Source organism: Pongo pygmaeus, chromosome 14, assembly GCF_028885625.2.
Source record: "Pongo pygmaeus isolate AG05252 chromosome 14, NHGRI_mPonPyg2-v2.0_pri, whole genome shotgun sequence".
NCBI lineage: Eukaryota > Metazoa > Chordata > Mammalia > Primates > Hominidae > Pongo > Pongo pygmaeus.
The window spans coordinates 107165035-107185177 of NC_072387.2; the positions used below are offsets into that span (position 1 = coordinate 107165035).

A 20143-nucleotide genomic window follows, 5' to 3' on the forward strand; every position below is an offset into this window, starting at 1 on the left:
ATCACTCTAAAGTATGATTCTCTAGTAGATGTGGCCTCAATTGTACAATTAGTTTGTCCAGTTATATCCTGGTTAAAAGGAGAACACATTTTCACATAACCTGTGCAAATAATGTGTTACATAAAAATGAAGGGAAATGAACAAACATATCTGTTCCTAAAATCTGGAAGGGGGGGCAATGAAAGTTACATATCATTGAAATTGTTTTCTTTTATTTCATAAAAAAAGAATCTAGTAACTTAAAGGTTAAAGTTGTCTTAAGAAGAACAAAAATTAAAAATAAATTAAAATTTAAAAAAAAAACAGGATACGTGTGCAGAATGTGCAGGTTTGTCACATGGGTATACGTGTGCCATGGTGGTTTGCTGCACCTGTTGACCCGTCCTCTAAGTTCCCTCCTCTCACCCCCTAAACCCCCAGCAGGCTCTCGTATGTGATGTTCCCCTCTCTGTGTCCATGTGTTCTCAATGTTTAACTTCTACTTATGAGTGAGAACATGCAGTATTTGGTTTTCTGTTCCTGTGTTAGTTTGCTGAGGATGATAGCTTCCAGCTTTATCCACATCCCTGCAAAGGACATGATCTCATTCCACTGCATAGTATTCCATGTTGTATATGTACCACATTTTCTATATCCAGTCTATTATTGATGGGCATTTCAGTTGATTTCATGTCTTTGCTATTGTAAATAGTGCTGCAATAAACATAGGTGTGCATGTGTCTTTACAGTAGAATGATTTATATTCCTTTGGGTATATATACCCCGTAATGAGATTGTTGGGTCAAATGGTGTTTCTGGTTCTAGATCCTTGAGGAATCACTACACTGTCTTCCACAATGGTTGAACTAATTTACATTCCCACCAACAGTGTAAAAGCATTCCTATTTCTCCACAGCCTCGCCAGCATCTATTGTTTCCTGACTTTTTAATAATCACCATTCTGACTGGCATGAGATGGTATCTCATTGTGGTTTTGATTTGCATTTCTCTGATAATCAGTGATGTTGAGCTTTTTTCATGTTTGTTGGCTGCGTAAATGTCTTCTTTTGAGAAGTGTCTGTTCATATCCATTGCCCTTTTCTATCCTTTGTATGTTCATATCACTTTTTGATGGGATTGTTTGTTTTTTTCTTGTAAATTTGTTTAAGTTCCTTGTAAATTCTGGATATTAGACCTTTGTCAAATGGGTGGATTGCAAAAATTTTCTCCCATTCTGTAGGTTGCCCGTTCGCTCTGATGATAGTTTCTTTCGCTGTGCAGAAGCTCTTTAGTTTAATTAGATCCTGTTTATCAATTTTGGCTTTTATTGCAATTGCTTTTGGTGTTTCTGTCATGAAGTCTTTGTGCATGCCTGTGTCCTGAATGGTATTGCCTAGGTTTTCTTCTAGGGTTTTTTATGGTTTGGGTTTTAAATTTAAGTCTTTAATCCATCTTGAGTTAATTTTTGTATAAGGTGTAAGGCAGGCCATCTCTGCTTTTGAAAGCAAGTTTATCTTAAAGACAAATAGGGCGTGATCTCACTTAGAGGTTTTAAGTGTTCTCACAACTAAAAAATGCTAAGTATGCATATGTTAATTAGCTCAATTTAGCTATTCCACAATGCATACATATTTCAAAATATCATTTGTACATAACAATCTTATACAATTTTTGTCAATTCAAATAAATACTTAATTTTAAGCAAGTGTATCTTGGTAGAGTCTGATCATCTGAATTCTGGTGGGATTTTCATAGTAAGTTGAAATGGAAATTCTCCCAGGGGAAAAAATATATGTTTCTTCCAGGAGGAATGAAAAAGGCTTCTTACCTATAAGTATGAATAAAAATGTACAGCATTCACTGAACTGCATTGGAAGCATAGCTCCTGGAGAACTTTTAGGAACATCTGAGTAATTATTCTTGCCATCTATGCAACAGTACCTATGTTTACCTCTTTCTTTTCCTCCATAGGAGCCCTTGGGAGAGACTCTGCTGCCTTTGAGGTTGAGCATCTACCTTGGGGCTTGGTACTGAGGATTTGGGGACTCTATGTAATATTTTTCAAACACTAAGTGTATTCAGCCCATCCTTTGAAATATCCTTGTCATTGGTGCCTCATCTCCCTTGATGCAGGCAGAAATATGTCCTTGTCCTTTGCTTTCCTCATCCTTTGTTCTCCATGGGAGCCAGAGGTGCAGGTTGAGGTAATAAAGATACAAGTCCAGGCTGGTCTATGAAACCCAACCCATATTAAATTTGGTTATTAAACTCATCTTCTTAAGCTCCCTAGCTTAAGCTAGCTGATATTAGCTTCTGTGAACACAACGTTGCCAAACAGACATGCAGGAGCCTGCCTGGATCCCTCAAATATTTTATAATTGAAGTTTGCTATGTGTCATAGCTTTCAAGATTGCCAACTTCCTTAAATGCGCATGCAATTATAACTCATGCAAACACTTTTATTAAAATGTAAAAGAATTATTGGGATGAAGTAGCAATTCCCACCAGTTCCAAGAGATGTCCTGCTTAAATAAATGTTCCATCATCAGATAAGCTTGAGACACCATTGAGGCTTCCTCCTTATAAGGGACCCATCAGACACAGCAGCCAAGAAAAGCCCTATTGCAGGCCAGACGCGGTGGCTCACGTCTGTTGTCCCAGCATTTTGGGGGGCCAAGGTGGGTGGATCACCTGAGGTGAGGAGTCTGAAAACAGCCTGGCCAACATGGTGAAACCCCACCTCTACTAAAAATACAAAAATTATCTGGGCATGGTGGTGGGCACCAGTAATCCCAGCTACTCGGGAAGCTGAGGCAGGAGAATCATTTGAACTCAGGAGGCGGAAGTTGCAGTGACCCAAGATCACACCACTGCATTCCAGCCTGGGCAACAAGAGTGAAACTCCGTCTCAAAAAAAAGAAAAAAACTTAAAAAATTTAAAAAGCCCTAATGCAAGGAAGCTCGTCTGGCTTGGTTTACCCAGAGTTAAATAAACTTAGTTGATTTGGGGACATACTTTTTAAGGGAACAGTTGTGAACCACTTAAAAATTATTGGGCTGGGCACGGTGGCTCACGCCTGTAATCCCAGCACTTTGGAAGGTTGAGGTGGGCGGATCACCTGAGGTCAAGAGTTCGAAACCAGCCTGGTCAATATGGTGAAGCCATGAAACCCTGTCTCTACTAAAAATACAAAAATTAGCCAGGCGTGGTGTCAGACGCCTGTAGGCTCAGCTACTCAGGAGGCTGAGGCACAAGAAGCGCTTAAACACAGGAGGCAGAGGTTGCAGTGAGCTGAGTTCGCGCTACTGCACTCCAGCCTGAGTGACAGAGTCCAGCCTGGGCGACAGAGAAAGACTCCATTTCAAAAAAAAAAATTATTGCTCTCTGAATTTATTTGGTACCTGCCAATTTAAAATTATCTACTTCCAGTCTTCATTAAGTTCTTCTTAGGTATAAATTTTTTAGAAAGACATCAAGGCTCAGCAAGTATGTAAGGTCATTTGTGGCATATCCTATTTATGAAAATAATCAACTTCTGGACTTTAGTCCTTTATTCATGCTTGTCCCAGTAACTGGAATTTAATGTTTAATGATTTCATAACCCTTGAAAAAGTTAAAAGAAACTGAAGGTGCTTATTTTAGACATCTGAACTTACTGAATATATTTTTGTTGTAGCCATGTGTTTTAACTCCAGCATTCCATACTACAGAGCGTTTTTAGATTATGACTCAGTTAAAAACTAAACTGAACTCAACTAAAGCTAATTTACATTCCTGCACTTAGTCATCAGTTAAATTGGTCAATAAATATTTCTTGAGGGTCTAATATACGTCATAGACTAAGGCACTGGGAATACAGAAATGAAAACTATAAAGAATAGTCTTTGCCCTGTGAATGCTTGCAGTGTAAATAGGAAGATAAACATTAGGTAAGTCATGGTGGAGAGGAAGTATCAAGATACCTGAGAAAAAATATCAAGAGGATCCTACCTACCCATCTCCAAGTCCACATCTCTGTAAACTAGGAAGAACATAAAGAAGAAAGAGCCCACACTTCATCCAAAATGACAATATCTTTATTACATAGGAGGGACACATCCCAAATAATTGTTTATAGCATTCCCAACAATAAAATCAGTGGCCTAAATGTGAAATTAATTGGAAGCCACAGTCCTAATACACTGTTTTGGTGATTAAGCACATTAGATGGGATTGTTTCAGAAGGCCTAATTATTGTGTCTGCCACACTCATCTGTTTGAGTCATTCCTAACTTTTGGACTGCTGCCTAGACAATTCTGCAATACGGTTTCCGTTGCATATTCTTTTTTTTTCTTTAATGCATAACTTTTCTCACTATACTCAAAGCTCAAAGCTCTAAACTGCTTTTGCAAATTCTAGATAAGAGTTCAATAGTTCGTTGAAGTGTTGATTCCATTGAGTTTGTGTAAAGGTTAATATTTCATTTCTGTTTTGCAGGTTTATCATTTAAAAGTGCCTGTGTGAAGTCACTTTTGCTGGAAACTGCAGCTTGGGAGCTTTCTTTGTATTCACATCCCGCTCTTCTGTCAAGTACACTTTACCCTGACCTTATGAGTGGATGAAGATACCTCAGTTGTCTGACTTTGCCAATTGCTTAATTTCAGAATTTAAAAGGGGGAAAGAAAAAGTCCTGCTAAAATATGAACATCTGAGTGTCTTATTTTCCAACATCGTCAATAGCTGTGAGCGTCAGCATTAAATATTCTCCCAAGGAGTGCCATGATATTGAAGTCACTTTATTAATAACAGCTGTATCTGCAAAACAGTCAAGAGACTCTGACGTTGAAAGCCAGAGATGACACTGAGCATGCTTTTATTGCGGCCCACCATCTTCAAGTGGGACATATTGATTGATGAGTGATTGCCTGTCCATACACTCTCTCATCATCCTGTTCCTTGGATTGGACTTCACTAAGCAATTTATCACTCACCTTCAGACTTACATGTGGGAGTTTTCACAACAGTAGTTTTGGAATCATTAGAACTTGGATTGATTTCATCATTTAACAGAAACAAACAGCCCAAATTACTTTATCACCATGGCTTTGAACGTTGCCCCAGTCAGAGATACAAAATGGCTGACATTAGAAGTCTGCAGACAGTTTCAAAGAGGAACATGCTCACGCTCTGATGAAGAATGCAAATTTGCTCATCCCCCCAAAAGTTGTCAGGTTGAAAATGGAAGAGTAATTGCCTGCTTTGATTCCCTAAAGGTAAGAGAATGTGTTTTATGTGTCATTTCAATACCACATTGGACTTGCAAACAGAAGGCTTTTCATTGCACTTTTACAGAAGTTTAAAAATTGCTTTTAGATTCTATTTTCTTGTTTGTGGTGACTGTTGGGAGATTTTTCACTCAAATTTTTTCATATCAGGCATATATAAATTTTTTACATACCCATGTTTAAATTAAAAATACATGATGATGTATTTCTGGTCTGGCATGACATTCATGTACCCAAGAGTTTTAAATCAAAGTCTGGCTTGTGACAACTGAAGATAAATATTTTATCAACATTTGATCTTCTAGAGGTTATATAAAGGTGAAGAAATTGAATGTGTCACTTTTAAGTGCCAGTTATTCTGGCTTAGCTCTTGAAGAGTTTTCTATTCTTATGGCTCTTTATTTTTTTTTTTCCCTTGACCGAGTACTTCCTAAAACGCTTCTTCGAAAATGTGTCATGGCTAACAGAAATTATTAAGTACACATTCAATTAAGTACACATTCAATTATTAAGTACACATTGTAATTATTGAGTACACATTCAATACTCAATACTTGAGAATCTACTTCATGTGAGTTATATGACAAAAGAAACTAAAGTGATTCAGATGGCACCCTTGATGAGCTTACTGTCTGGCAGGGAAAATACAGCATATCAGCAAGTATCTACAATGCAAGAAGAAGCGGACACATGCCTTGTGGGAGGAACAGACAGCAAAAACATTTCTATGGAGTCCATAGAAGAGAGGTGGTTTCCAACAGACTGTTTCAAGAAATGTTTTTGGAGATTCAAGGCATCTGAGTCATATACTGAGTTGGGTGGAGTTAGGAGGATGGAGAGAATTTAATGACAGATCTAGAAGTGGCATGAGTTAACCCATAATGCTGTGGGGTGTATTTAGCCCTAACATTATGAATCTGAGATTGTCTAGGGCAGTCCTACAGGCATAATAATAATGTTTCCAGGAGCAATAAGTAAGGCGCGTAAGTTAAAAGAGCTCAGTGTTTACATCTTTGCAAGACTTCAGCAAGTTTACCAAACAGTTAAGAAAATTGTTTATCAGTGTTCTTGACATATGATTTGAGAAATTATAGAGCTGTTAGTTTACAAAATAGTGACCCTAGCCTATTCTTGGGTGTTAAAGAGACTGAGTTGTCCTTTGAGAGAATTTTGTCTTAAGTAAAAAATTATGTCTTGTAAGACACAGGTCAAAATTTATAATTCTTATAAGACTTCAAACTATATATTTAAGTTTTAATATATCTTAAAGGGAAAATTTGTCAATACACTCAAAGCGGGAAAATGTATTTCTGACCCAACAAAACTCTTTTAAGGGTAAAATTTTGACAAATTAGATCTGTAATCTACATCAATACCTACTCCTATTTTATTCCTTTTTATCATAAAAGGTTTATTAGACTAGACTTTAAAATGAGGAATTGTTTTGCCTAAAATGGAAATCAATAGATGGATAAATCACAATTCATATAAACTATAACAGTACAAGCATGGTTATATATTAGTATTTATTTTGCCTTTAGTCAAAAAAGTAAAACAAGTCTGTATTTGCCTCTATGATCATCAGCAAAAGAAACATTCGCTATGAAAAAGCAGTGTAGGCTGGGCACAGTGGCTCACACCTGTAATCCCAGCACTCTGGGAGGCTGAGGTGGGCGGTTTGAGACCAGCCTGGCCAGCATGGTGAAACCCTGACTCTACTAAAAATACAAAAAATTAGCTGAGGCTGAGGTCAGGGGTTTGAGACCAGCCTGGCCAGCATGGTGAAACCCTGACTCTACTAAAAATACAAAAAATTAGCAGGGCATGGTGGTGCATGCCTGTAATCCCAGCTACTTGAGAGGCTGAGGCAGGAGAATCACTTGAACCCAGGAGGCGGAGGTTGCAGTGAGCCGAGATTGCACCACTGCACTCCAGCCTGGGTGACAGAGCGAGACTCTGTCTCAAAAAATAAATAAATAAATAAATAAATAGCAGTGTAGATATAAAACTAGATCATAAAAGCTTCAAGATATGAAAACAGGTCAGTGATGATAAATTAATTTTTCAGGTCATCCCCAATTTTTCCATCTTATTAATCCAAGCCTTCTCCAGTTGGATATTTAATATTAAACACCACAATTTTTGCCAGATTTTTAAAAACCTTATATTCTTTAATGTAATTCGAGAAATATGGGGAAAATCATTCCTGACTTATTAAGGCCAAGTATTTTGTGACTATCAACTGGGCAACAACGCCTAGATCCTTGTTATTCATCACATCGCTTTGGATTCAAGGAATCCAGCCCCCAGAATAAAGGGTCATGAATCATTTGTTCAGCATAAAAACATGAGCCAAGTTGTGAGAATGTTGAACACCATTCAGTAAAAAAGGGCCTTAAAATATTCATTTTCAGAAGTGCCTGGTGGAGCCTTTTTGAGGTGTTGAAGCATAGTTACATAGTGCCTCAAGTCATCAGTTCCCTTTCAGAACTGTAAAATTTCAGGTTATTTAATTTGAGTGCAACATTGCACATTTTCAAAACTGTCCAACTGAAAAGAATGTGAAAACGGCCCACAGGCACAGGAGTAAAATAGACCTGAGTCTAAATACCCGTTTAACCACTTCCCAGTCTTGGGTGTGTCATTTATGACTTCTTGACTTGGTTTCCTCATCAGTAAAAGGAGGATATTCAGCAGAGAAACTGGCTGAAGTAAGCATGGTCTGTAGCAACATGCTGGCAGATTCACCTTACAAGGTTCTTGTGAGGATTGCAAGCTCTTTCCACAGGACAGACCAAAAAATAGTAGCTAAAAAGAAAAATAATGACAATGATAATTATGAAGCTGTTTAACTTTATTTCATAATAGATTTAAAAAAGACGATGTTGCTCAGTGTGCAACAGAGAGAACCAGCGTGCACTTGTAATCAGTGTGCAATACAGAGAAGCAGCAAGGGCTTTGAAATCAGAAGGACCAGGGCTTGACTATGCCTGGCTGGGACCTAGGCAAGCTTCATCACTTGGGACGAGTTATTTTATCTCATTGGCTTCAGTTTTCTCTTATATAAAATCGATATAATTCCCACTTCATAAGGTTACTTCAAAGACTACCTGACCTGTGGCATCCCACATGGTTAGCCCAGGACAGAACAAGTTAGGACCTGGCAATATTAGTTTCTTTCCCTTCGTAATAAAGTATCCCAGGATAGCCACTGATTTTGATGACTAGCTTTAAAGGCAAGATCTTCTGCCCAACTCTTAACAAGTCCAAACTTTTAAGAATTAACTGTGTGAATGATAGTACCTCAATTATACAAATTAGTCATGACAAGAAAAAAGATTTGGGGGACACAATATTTTTGTTATTTATTACAAGATATGTTGTGCAAACACTGTGGACAGTTTATTTATAACTGCGAAAGGAATCTATGTTAGCCTATCAGTATGGGGACAAGTCAATCTGAGTTTTTTTAATTGTTGTTATATGTTAAACTTTTCCGTAAGTATGTACTAAATTTGTTGGTGGAAAGTGATTTGCTGAGTTCTTTAGCATGAGAATTATACATATATAAATGCATTTGTAGAAGACATTTTGGAAAATATAGCACAGTTCCTACTGTGGAATTTGTGCGTTATTCACATACCTCATTGCATTTTATGTAAAACAATGAGCATACAAGCGGCTGTGATTTTTTTGGAAGTTTCAGTATTATTATGAACAGTAGACATTGTTTAACAATTTTTCTGGAAGGCCAGGTCACATTCCAGAATGCTGTGTTCCACGAGTTAGGTTAACTTGACAAAATGCAAACTGTTTTATGAGCAATCATCTCCCTCGGAGCAGAGACCTTGACCACGTTAACCATGTCTCTGATGCTTTTACGATCCATGAAACGCTTTCCCTCACAGCTAACATGTTTGAGATTTTTGTTTCCAGATTCTTTTTCCTGTGATTGATAGGAATTAATCTGAACCATTTGGCAAATTGAACATCAGGAAGGGAGTGCATAAATTAACTTTAATGCTTATTAAGACTAAAAGTGTCAGTATTTACCACTTTCAGGAAGTATTTATTTGCTTAAACATTTGAATTCACACTCAGCTTTAAAAAGGGACACAATTTTAAAAATAGGATTGCTAATTTTGGTTGAAAACACTCAGAGTATGGGGGAAAATTGTTTAGACAATTTTTAGAAATTTAGACAATCTTTTGTAATAAAAATTCATTTCAAGTACAGTGAGATCCTTTTTAACACCTGCATCAGATGATGTCACTGCTCTGTTCAGGATCTTCCAGTGGCTTCTCACCACACTCGGAGTAAAGAGCAACACTGCAAAGGCTGCCTAGGCCCTATGAGATCTGTTTCCCCCTCCCGCCACCTGAATTCATTTCTATCGCCACCACTCCCTCCAACCCACTCCAGCCACGCATCTTTGCTCTACCCTGAATATGCCAAGCAGGCTTTGCCTTAGGGCGTCTGCACTTGCTCTTTCCTCTGTTTGGAATATTCTTGCTTCAGCCACACAAACAGCATGTTACCTGGTTTCCTTAAGGTTTCTGATTAAAAATGCCAACTTGTGAGTGAACACTTTCTGCCAACTTATTTCAAATAGTAATGCTGCCATTGCTGGGATCCCATTTCCTTCTCACCTGGCTTTACTGCTCCCCCTAACACCAGCATTTGATATGAGAGATGCTTACTTGTTTATTGGTTTATTATCTGTCTGCTTCCTCCACTCTGCTAGAACATAAGCTCTATGTGGACAGGGACCGTGTCTATTGTGATCACTCTTGTATTCCTGGAACCTAGAACAGTGTCTCATACATAACAGATGCTCAATAAATATTTGTTGAATTGCATGTTCTCCATGTTCATCAGGAAAGTTTTCAAGCCTCTCAGATAGGGCTGCTGGATTTGATTGTACAGGGGTGCACTGCACTCTAGGGGTGCCTTTCTCATCACAGTCTGTGTGATTGACACCCCCTGGAATTGTGCAGTGGACAACCTGTACAGCCATGTGCTACTGCCCCGGTGTCAGTACCTCAGTAGATTTCAAAATCAGGGAGTTCTGTGTAGGAATTTCAAGACTCTGCAAGTATAATACAACATTGACAAATTTTCAAGTAAATAATTTGATTTCCTCTTCAGGGTAATTCAAGCTGCATGTGATGCAGAAACTACTTTTTTTCTACCCTCCTTGTCTGTCTAAATTTCAAAGATGTCAAGTGTAAGTTGCTCATTTACCTATGGGATGCTGTCTGTAATTTAGCTGATGGCAGTATGTAATTTGCCAAGACTTTAAGTTCATGTTCTTAAATTGCTGCTGAGCTCCTTAATAGCAGTGAATTCTTTGCAGAAATTGTTTGAGTATTTTCTAAGTTATTAATTTTGGCCTGATTTGCAAATATAATCTCAGACAAATTGTTTATTATCAATAGTAATCATTGCAGTAACATAGAGCCTACTATATGCCAGGTACTTTTCATGCATTATCTATTCCAATAACTCTGTCAGGTAAATATGATTAAATCACCCTTATAGATGTGGATACAGGTTCAAAAATTTAAGTAACTCACTGTGACTACCAAACTCATGAATGGTGGAGAAAGGGCCTCGCTCCAGGTAAGTGTGGCTCCCAGCCAGCACTATCTATTCCCTTCTCGTAACTGTTCTTACTGAAAATCACTGATGTGGTTAATTCCAAAATTCTTAAAAGCTTAATAATATTCATGTTTAACAAGACTAGCATGTTGAGGTCCAAAAAAAAAAAACATTCTAGGCCAAGTGCAGTGGCTCACACCTGCAGTCCCAGCACTTTTGAAGGCAAAGGCAAGAGGATTCCTCGAGCCTGGGAGATCAAGATCAGCCTGGGCAACATAGTGAGACCCCATCTCTACAGACAAATTTTAAAAATTAGCCAGTTCTGGTGGCATGCACTTGTGATTCCAGCTACTTGGGAGGCTGAGACAGGAGGATTGTTTGAGCCCAGGAGGTTGAGGTTGTAGCGAGCCATGATTGCACCACTGTACTCCAGCCTAGGGGACACAGCAAGACTTCATCTCAAGAAAAAAAAAAAAGTCAAAAACCATTCTAAAATAGAAGCTCCCAGGAGTAAACCTGTTTAGATAGCAGAAATTTCAATCTTTAAAAGACAGAGACACTACAAGAGAAAGTAAGGCATATGTTGTATTTGTTTCTGTTTTTGTCTGTATATAAATATTATACCATCACCTACTAAATCTCTGTAACAAAAACGGTTTTCGTCCAAGGCATTGTTGGTGTGTGTGTGTGCCCATGTGATTCTGAAATGCATAAGTCAGTTTTATAATGCAACGGAGTGCAGGCAGGTTCATGCTTAAAGATTCTTGGACCCACCAATTGTACTTCCTGAAAACAAGTCCATCTCTCTTTCATTTGGCTTCAGCTGTTCTGGGTATATCAACCACTTCCCCTGTGCACCCTCTCTGGACACTATTCAGACTTCGTGTCATAATTTACTCCTGAAAATCCATGCCCAGTGAGAGCCCAGAAATCCCATCTGAAAGATGGGATTGTGTCTCACTTATTGTGCCCCAGCACCTAGCGTGGTATCTGGCACAGAGCAGAAGTGCAGTCATCCCCGGAGAATGCAGACATGAACAAAGAAACCCTTACAACTTTTCCAGATGGACCTAGTGCTGCTCCATCAGTGATCTCCAGACCAAAACCTTCCTTTTATGTCGTTCACTATTTCCTTTAACATCTCCGTTTCATTTTGCAGGTTTGGTCATTCGGGGAGAATTCTCTCCTGCTACTTTTTGCCTGTGTTGTTTTCCTAGTTCTTTCACCACGCTCACTGCCCTTCCTACTTTCCCTCTAATGCCACCTCTTCCTCCCCTTGCTCCCTCAGTGTGGATGCTCCCCAAGACTTAGGATCAGCCTTTCCTAGTTCAGGTTCAGTCATCAGCTCTGAAAGCTTATCTGCTTTCATGCATTCATTTCCCACGTCTGTGCCAATGAATTCCAAATCTGGGTGTGTGCCCTCGCTTTGCCACCACCGTGGCTACAACTACCTACTGAACATCCCCATCTCAATGGCCCACTGTCACCTCCAGTGCCACATCTCTAAATCCAAACTCTTGCCTTCCTGCTACAATCCACCCCCACCCCTGGGTGCCTTGTTCCCCAGGCACAAAACCTGACACTATGGCCCAAACTCTTGGTCCTTTCTTTTTTGTTGTTGTTTTACAGGTTGTAGGGAAGTATTTTAAGAATTAATCAAAACTAAGAAATCTTTACCCAGAAAAGTATCCATACTCACAGACTATTTCAAACAACCTGCAGGGTTTCAAGTTTGCTTCTAAAAATTATCTATACATTGCAAGTTAAGAAATCTTCATCTTAAGAGAAGTCTGAAACATTTAAGAAGGCCTGAGGATCATTAAAAAAAAATCTTTGGGTTACTTTACAAATTTGCCCAGAGTCAAGAGTAGCACCAAATTCCTCCCAATACCCAAGATATTCTGTGCTAAGGAAACAGAAACATGCAGCTTTCAGGATAAAAGCAGAACCGTGACTCCCTAAGAGCAGGTGGAATCAGTTTCAGTGCCTTGAGTGAGCAAAGGAGTGAGGATTTTCGGGTCATCAGGCACCTCCAAATGTCTCACTTAGGGATGGCACATATGCGCCATAGAGAAAGCCCTTTTCCTGGAGAGAGAAAGCCCCTTTCCTGGAGACAGCGTCCTCCAGCAGGATGCCTACATTCTAGCCCAGTTTACAATTTAGAGTTAGACAAGATAATCTCTGTTTCAGTTTCCTAGGGCTGTCACAACAAACTACCACAAACCGTGTGGTTTAAAACACCTGAAATGTGTTCTTTCTCAGAGCTGGAGGCCAGAAGTCCAAAATCAAAGTGCTGATAGGGCCACGCTCCCTCTGAAGCCCCTGGGGTTGGGGAAGTTAGGGGAGAGGGGTGGAAACCAGTTCTTGCCTCTTTTGGCTTTTGGTAGCACTGTGTGTTCCTTGGCTCATGGCAGCATCACTCCAATTTCTACCTCCCTCTTCAGATGGCCATCTTGCTGTATGTCTCCCTTCACATTATCTTCCTGGTGTTTGAGTCTGTGGTCAAATTTCTCCTTCTTAAAAGGACATCAGTTATAGTGGGTTAAGGCCCCACCCTTCCTTGGTATGACCTCATCTTAAATTACATCTGCAACTACCCTATTTCCAAATAAAGTCACATTCTGAGGAACTGGGGGTTAGGACTTCAACATATATTTTGGGGGAACACAATTCAACCCATTAAAATAATATATACACCTAGAAAACATCAGAAATTCGACACTATAGTCTAATTCAATTCTAATGATCGGATTTGGCAAGAGAGAGGAGGCTTGCAAAACTCCAGAAAGTCTTTGGTACTGAATCGAAGAAGGAATGATGACAAACTGGCATTCCATGATTACAACATTCTTTGGTTAAAACATGTAAAAATAATTCATGGAGAAAAATAGCAACATTTATTTTCACCTATAAATGAATGGAGTACAATATTAATGTTTGTTTTAATTGTATTTTTTAATAGGTTTGTTTTTACTCATTTTGCTCTGGGCAGTGATGCTAACTTTTGTTAGTTGATGTATCAGTTCTTATGAAACCATTTATTATTAAGGTTTAAGGAGAAAGAAATATTTATCATGTTACAGGATTTGTGTAATATTCTATTCTTTCTAAAAATGAAAATAGTCAGCATTTTGTCAGTACCCTTCTTTCAGTCAAACTTTTGTTTATATTTTAGGATTTTAAAAAATGACACAATAGGAAGCAAAGATTTAAAATAAAAAGCTCTGGCCTGGGAATCTGCATCTGAGCCCTGGCTTTGTCACATGTAACTTTATATCATTTCACCTCTCTGGGATCCCAGTGTCTCACAAGCAAATATTCTTTAGCTCACTCATTCATTCATTCATTCTTTCATTAACTAAACAAAAGGGGGCAAATAAAAAGGAACCAGGAAGGTGATATGAACAAATGACTCAGCTCTCCATGTTGGAGAGACGCAGGAATTGCTGGAGACAGCAGAAAATTAACTGAGGAGCTCATGACCCCTTTAACGACAGCAGCTGCCACTCAGCAATAGACAGCCGTTGCCTGCCTTGTGATAATCTGAATAATTAATTGTTAAACAGAAACAGAAATTCAAATTTTGGTGTGATGTTTCCCAATTTCTGAATCTTGGTGATCAATTAAAATCTTTTTAATCCTTGGAGTACAAATAAAACACATCTTCAGGATGGATTCAGCCAGTAGACTGCCATATTTAACCTCTGAAATAAACAAATACATATTGATCACGTGCTCCTAAACACTGGGAATATAACAGCATACATTGCTTCTTCCATCAATAGAGATCATTGAGGGCACAGTGAATTTATCAACTGCTCTTAATCATCCTTGAAAGACTGTATTCACACTGGTTTGGTGATTCACTCTCATCCGGTTTTCCCCTCACCTCATTGGCCACTCTTCTGTCTCCCTTCCTGAATCTTTTTCCTTCTGACCTCTAAATACTGGACTCTCTCCAGACTTAGTCCTTGAACATCTTCTCTACACATCCATGGTGGCACCTTACTCTTCTTAGAACTCACCAAACACGTTCTTGCCTTAAAGCCTTTGTACTTGCTGGAGCAGCCACCAGAACACTTGGCCTGCCACATGTCTTTATCCAATCCAATGACCATAAACATTTCTAGATGCCAAATATTTCTTAATTTCTATCTCAGCCCTGACTTCTCTCCTTAACTCTAGTCTTATGTATTCAACTGCTTACCTGACATATCTACTTGGATATTTATTTAATGACATCTCAAATTTAATGTGTCCACTAACAACTTTTTAATTCCCCATTCAACCTACTGTTCTCATTGGACCCATTCTCAGTAGATGGTACAATTCCTTGGGTGGATCAGATCAAACACCTTGAAACCCGCCTTCATTCTCCTCTTGTCGTTGCTGCCATATCCAATCCATTAAAAGTCCTGTTCTCTCTGTCTTCAAAACAGATCCTAAACTAGAGCACTTTTCATCACTTCTGTCATGACCACCCCAGTCCAAACCACCATCGTGTCTCATATAGACTATTATAGTAGCCTACTAGCTCTCATTTCTGTACTCTAGCACTCAGTGATCCTTTTAAAACATAAGTCACAGCATGTCAGTCTCTTGCTCAAAATCTTCCAGTAGTTTCCATTTCATTTATGAAATTCAAAGTCCCTTAAGGCCCTATGTGATGTGGCACCTGTTGCATTTCTGGCCCCACAGATCAGCCACCTGCCCCCTGGCCCCCTGCACTGTGCTCCGGCCACACTGGCCTGTTTATTCTTCAGGGCCTTGGCACTGGCTGTTCCCTCCACCAGGAATGCTCTTCTTCCAGGGAACTGCAAGCCTCAGTTCTTCATGTTAGTCTGGTCTTTGCTTAAATGTCATGTTTGCTCACAAAAGCACCCCTGGAATTATCCTTACGTGATGCTGTCTATCTACTGTGTCTCTCCACTTTGTTTCCTCCGCTGAATGTAAGGCTGGGAGGCAGGGACCGCGTTGTTGTATCCCTGTGCCTGGAAGCTACTGGCTGTACACCCATACTTGCTAGTGAAGAAATATATCCTTATATCCTAAATTTTTAGATTCTAACTGTTCCAATAAAATTCAAATTGCTTTTCTGGATGCCTATTACTCAGTTTTTCCCATTAATGTACAAACAGAAAAACATCAGTGCTACAGGCTTTGTACAAAGAAGGCTCTTTGGTTTACAACTCAAAAGGTGTTGCAGGCTCACTCCTGTGTATAGCTGTCCTAAAAGCAGGTCACATGGAGACTTGCTCACAGGTGTCAGCTAGAGCTATTAAAATTCATGGATTGGCTTGTTGGGAAACTTCACCGTTCCCAAAAACTTGGCCCTAGACTGATGCTGGTGTTTGATAAAATTTTCACTAGTATGCTGTGAAATAAGGACACTGAAATACGTTTTTCTCATTAAGGTAAATTCATTCAATTTAAAGGCTGTTTGTTTAAATTGACATATATTGTGGGGTACATAGTGATGTTTTGATGCATATAATATATAGTGATCAGATCAGGGCAATTAGCATATCCATCAAACATTTATCATTTCTTTGTGTTGGGACATTCAATATTCCAGCCATTTGAAACTATAGTTTATATATTATTGTTAACTACAGTCATCCTACAGTGATATAGAACACTAGAACTTATTCCCCCAATCTAGCTGTAATTTTCTATAAAACGTTGCTTTTTATTCCAAGATTGTTTTCTTCTTATTCCTCTGATTATTATGTTTATTTCTTTATATTTTTTATTTTCCTTTTTTTTTTTTTTTTTTTTTGAGACAGAATTTCACTCTTGTTGCCCAGGCTGGAGTGTAGTGGCATGATCTCGGCTCACTGCAACCTCCGCCTCCTGGATTCAAGCAATTCTCCTGCGTTCAAGCGATTCTCCTGCCTCAGCCTCCTGAGTAGCTGGGATTACAGGTGCTGCCACCAGGCCTGGCTAATTTTCTGTGTTTTTTTTTTTTTTTTTTTTTTTTTTTAGTAGAGATGGGGTTTCACGATGTTGGCCAGGTTGATCTCAAACTCCTGACCTCAAACAATCCACCCGCCTCGACCTCCCAAAGTGCTGGGATTACAGCCATGAGCCACCATGCCCAGCCTATGTTTATTTCTTTTATAAAATGATTGTCTTAGTAGGTGAGTCTTGTTGTTCTTTTTCCATAATGCCTTTACTTGTCAAAAAGAAAAAATAAACGGGCAACTCTATGTCAGTTTCTCACTCTTTTTTATTATATATTACTGCTTCATAAAATTCAAAGGCAGGGATCTATCTGTCCATACTACTTGGACTGAAATCCACACCAGCAGACTCACTCATTTGAGTCATACACACTGCAAGAGTTTTGTCATAAGAAAGTCATTGTGAAATCCACATGTTACCTGAGAGGACCCAAGAAGTTCCTCAAGCCGTTTTCTGTTAGCAAATGAGGACAGCTTGATCCATCAAATAAGCTAATATCCATTTGAGGGTGGGGAAGGAAAGAGCCCAATCAGAAACCTGGAAACCTAGAATGGCTTTTTTTCAGTGCACATAATCAAGTCCCCAAGAAACCGAGAGAAGCCAGTGGAAAATGCCAAGGTCTAAACAAAGGCCAGCGGGCACACCCCTGGGACTGGGGAGACCAGGTTTCTTCTGCAGGAGTTAGATCAATGATGAACTTCACCTATTTCACAATTTTTCCATTAACTGACCCTGCTAATACTAAATAGCACATTCTTTCCACTTGGTTTGATTCAATTTCCTCTGGCTCAAAGATTACAGTCCAGTGTATATTAGTCTTTCTCAGCACCATCATGACCAAGAAGAATAAAACTGATAATCCTAGGACAAATCCTCCCCTGAGCACTGACCTTTGGGATTCAGGCAATGAGTATATATTGACATATTTATTTGTGATCAAACTTACCTAAGCCATCCTGCCTGACCAAACAGCATTTTGGGGCTAAGACTGATGAGACCATTTTCTTATGCCTGAGGTTGTACCCACACAATATTAAGCTCTGTAGAACATGATATATTGCCAGGGGAAGGAGAAAAAGAAAATGACTTAGAGGCCTTAACCTAGTTAAAGCAAAACAGAATGGCTAGATTCAACTTCAGGGATGTTTATATTTCATTTAGATTATTATCATCTCAATGGAGCATTTCGTATTCTTAAAAAATATATAATGTGTCTAATTTTTTACTGAATAGTGATGTGGGTGCTTGGGTACATTAGTAATCAATCTTAATATAAAAACTTACGTGTTGAAAAGTAGAATAGAATATATGGAGGCTCTTAAAAATTGACCATCTGGTCTACATCTCAGATCTCATTTGGAGGAACATTTCAAGTGCTCCCAGCTCTTAGTAAAATCATTAATAATGATACTAAAATAATCATTTGCATACCTGCCATGAAACTAGCATTGACCCAGATGCTTGGGATCTAAAATTAATCAGTAGCAGCCCTCATTGGAGGCATTTAAATCATATGGCCTCTCCCCCATTCCTGCTAACTTTCGGTTGTTAACAGAAGCTGGGATAGCTGGAAAATACCAGGAAAACAAAATTCTTAATGAAGAATTCTAGTAGGTCCAGAATCTTCTGAGTGGTATGTAAAGTCAAGGAGAAAGACATTTCACTTTCTAGGGAACTTTAAATCTCTTTATTCATTTATTTGTTTTACAAATAATCATTGAGCCACTATTAAGTGCCAAGCACTATGTTTGGTGACCAAAGGAGAGGCGGGGACCTTGCTTTCATGGACCTTGCAGCCCAATGGGGGAATCAACAATATTTCAACACAGTGGTAAAGTAAATTAAAATGGAGACCAGGCCCGAAGAAACTATAAGCAGACATAGCCAGCAAGACCTCAGATGTGACCTTAACCTAGCTTGATTTGCAAACATAAGCAAAACTTAAGTTGAGCAATTTCTTGTAAATGCCTATATTAAAGAAGAATACAACTTAAACTCCAACCAATCAGAAGTAACAAACAAATGTGCAATTATGTAACTAGGGAATTTCCAACAGGATAGATCAAATAAGGTAACTGTATAACTGCAATCAGTCAAATATTTTCCCTGCATTACTTCCATGTTTATCCTATAAAAGCCTCCCCATTGCGGTCCCTTGTGGAGTTCCCAAACCAGTTCTGGTTTGGAGCCACCCAATTCTTGAATCACTATTTGCTCAAATAAGCTCACTAAATTTTTATCGTGCCTCAGTTTACTCTTTAGCAAAAGTAAACTAATAAAATAATCACAATTTGTGAAAAGTGTGATTTATTTATGAAATTTGGAGTGCCCCAGTATGACAGGCAGTGGGCACACCACTGGAAATACAGCATGTTATAAAAGCAGACAAATTTCTTGACCTCGTGGGATTTTCATTCTAGTGGGAAATGACAAAAAAAAAAAAAAAAATCAGCAGAAACAGCCCTCCTTTCCCACCCAACAATTATTTATTTACCGACTATGATAATTACTAGAAAGGAAATGGAGCAAGGTACTCTGATAGAAAACATTGTGATGGGGGAAGACTTTTACAGAAAGGGTGGCTTGTGATGTGTTCTCCAAGGAGTTGCTTTCTGAGCTGAGGCCTGAAGGAGAAGAGAGGAAGGCTTCCCAGACGCAGGGGAAAAAGCTCTAAGCCTGGAGATGAATGCGCTTTGCCAATTCCTGGAAACAAGAGGCCTGACATCATGAGTAAGACAGAAACTGTGTAGGTGTTTGAATGTTATGCTCAGCACTAAGATTTGAGCACAGGGATGACAGGCTCTGATCTGTCTTATGGGAAGGCCAGTCAGCCTGGAGGAGGGATGGTAGGAGGAGGAAGGGCCAGGTGGTTGGTTAAAAAAAGCCTCTGCATCACTCACATTACTAGCAATGACACCCGGCTGGGGTGGAGGGGGCAGAGGTAAGTAGATGTGTGGATTTACAATATGTTTTGAGGTAGAATTATTATTATTATTATTTTGAGACAGAGTCTCACTCTGTTGCCCAGGCTGGAGTGCAGTTGTGCAATCTCGGCTCACTGCAACCTCTGCCTCCCGGGTTCAAGTGATTCTCCTGCCTCAGCCTCCTGAGTAGTTGGGACTACAGGCGTGCGCCACCACACTCAGCTAATTTTTTGTATTTTTAGTAGAGACCGGGTTTCACCGTGTTAGCCAGGATGGTCTCAATCTCCTGACCTCGTGATCCGCCCACCTCAGGTAGAATTATTAATATTAGAAAAGCTGATGCGTCACGACAGGTTATTAAAAAGATCAAGTAATACACATCCCATCTCCATTTGCTCTTTACCTTTG

At 39.2% G+C, this 20143-nt stretch overlaps 1 protein-coding gene across 12 annotated transcripts in view; it reads left to right on the top strand.

The window, feature by feature from the left end:
* MBNL2 (muscleblind like splicing regulator 2) overlaps window positions 1-20143 on the top strand; it is a 180392-nt gene that overhangs the window by 49609 nt on the left and 110640 nt on the right. For 11 of the 12 annotated variants that reach the window (XM_054446385.2, XM_054446391.2, XM_054446394.2 and 8 more), the window contains exon 2: window positions 4458-5233. In XM_054446385.2, the coding sequence (XP_054302360.1) occupies window positions 5060-5233 (174 nt within the window). In that variant the 5' untranslated portion in view covers window positions 4458-5059. Of the gene's footprint in view, window positions 1-4455; window positions 5234-20143 lie in introns of those variants that run through there. The other variant, XM_063651064.1, reaches the window with a different exon arrangement.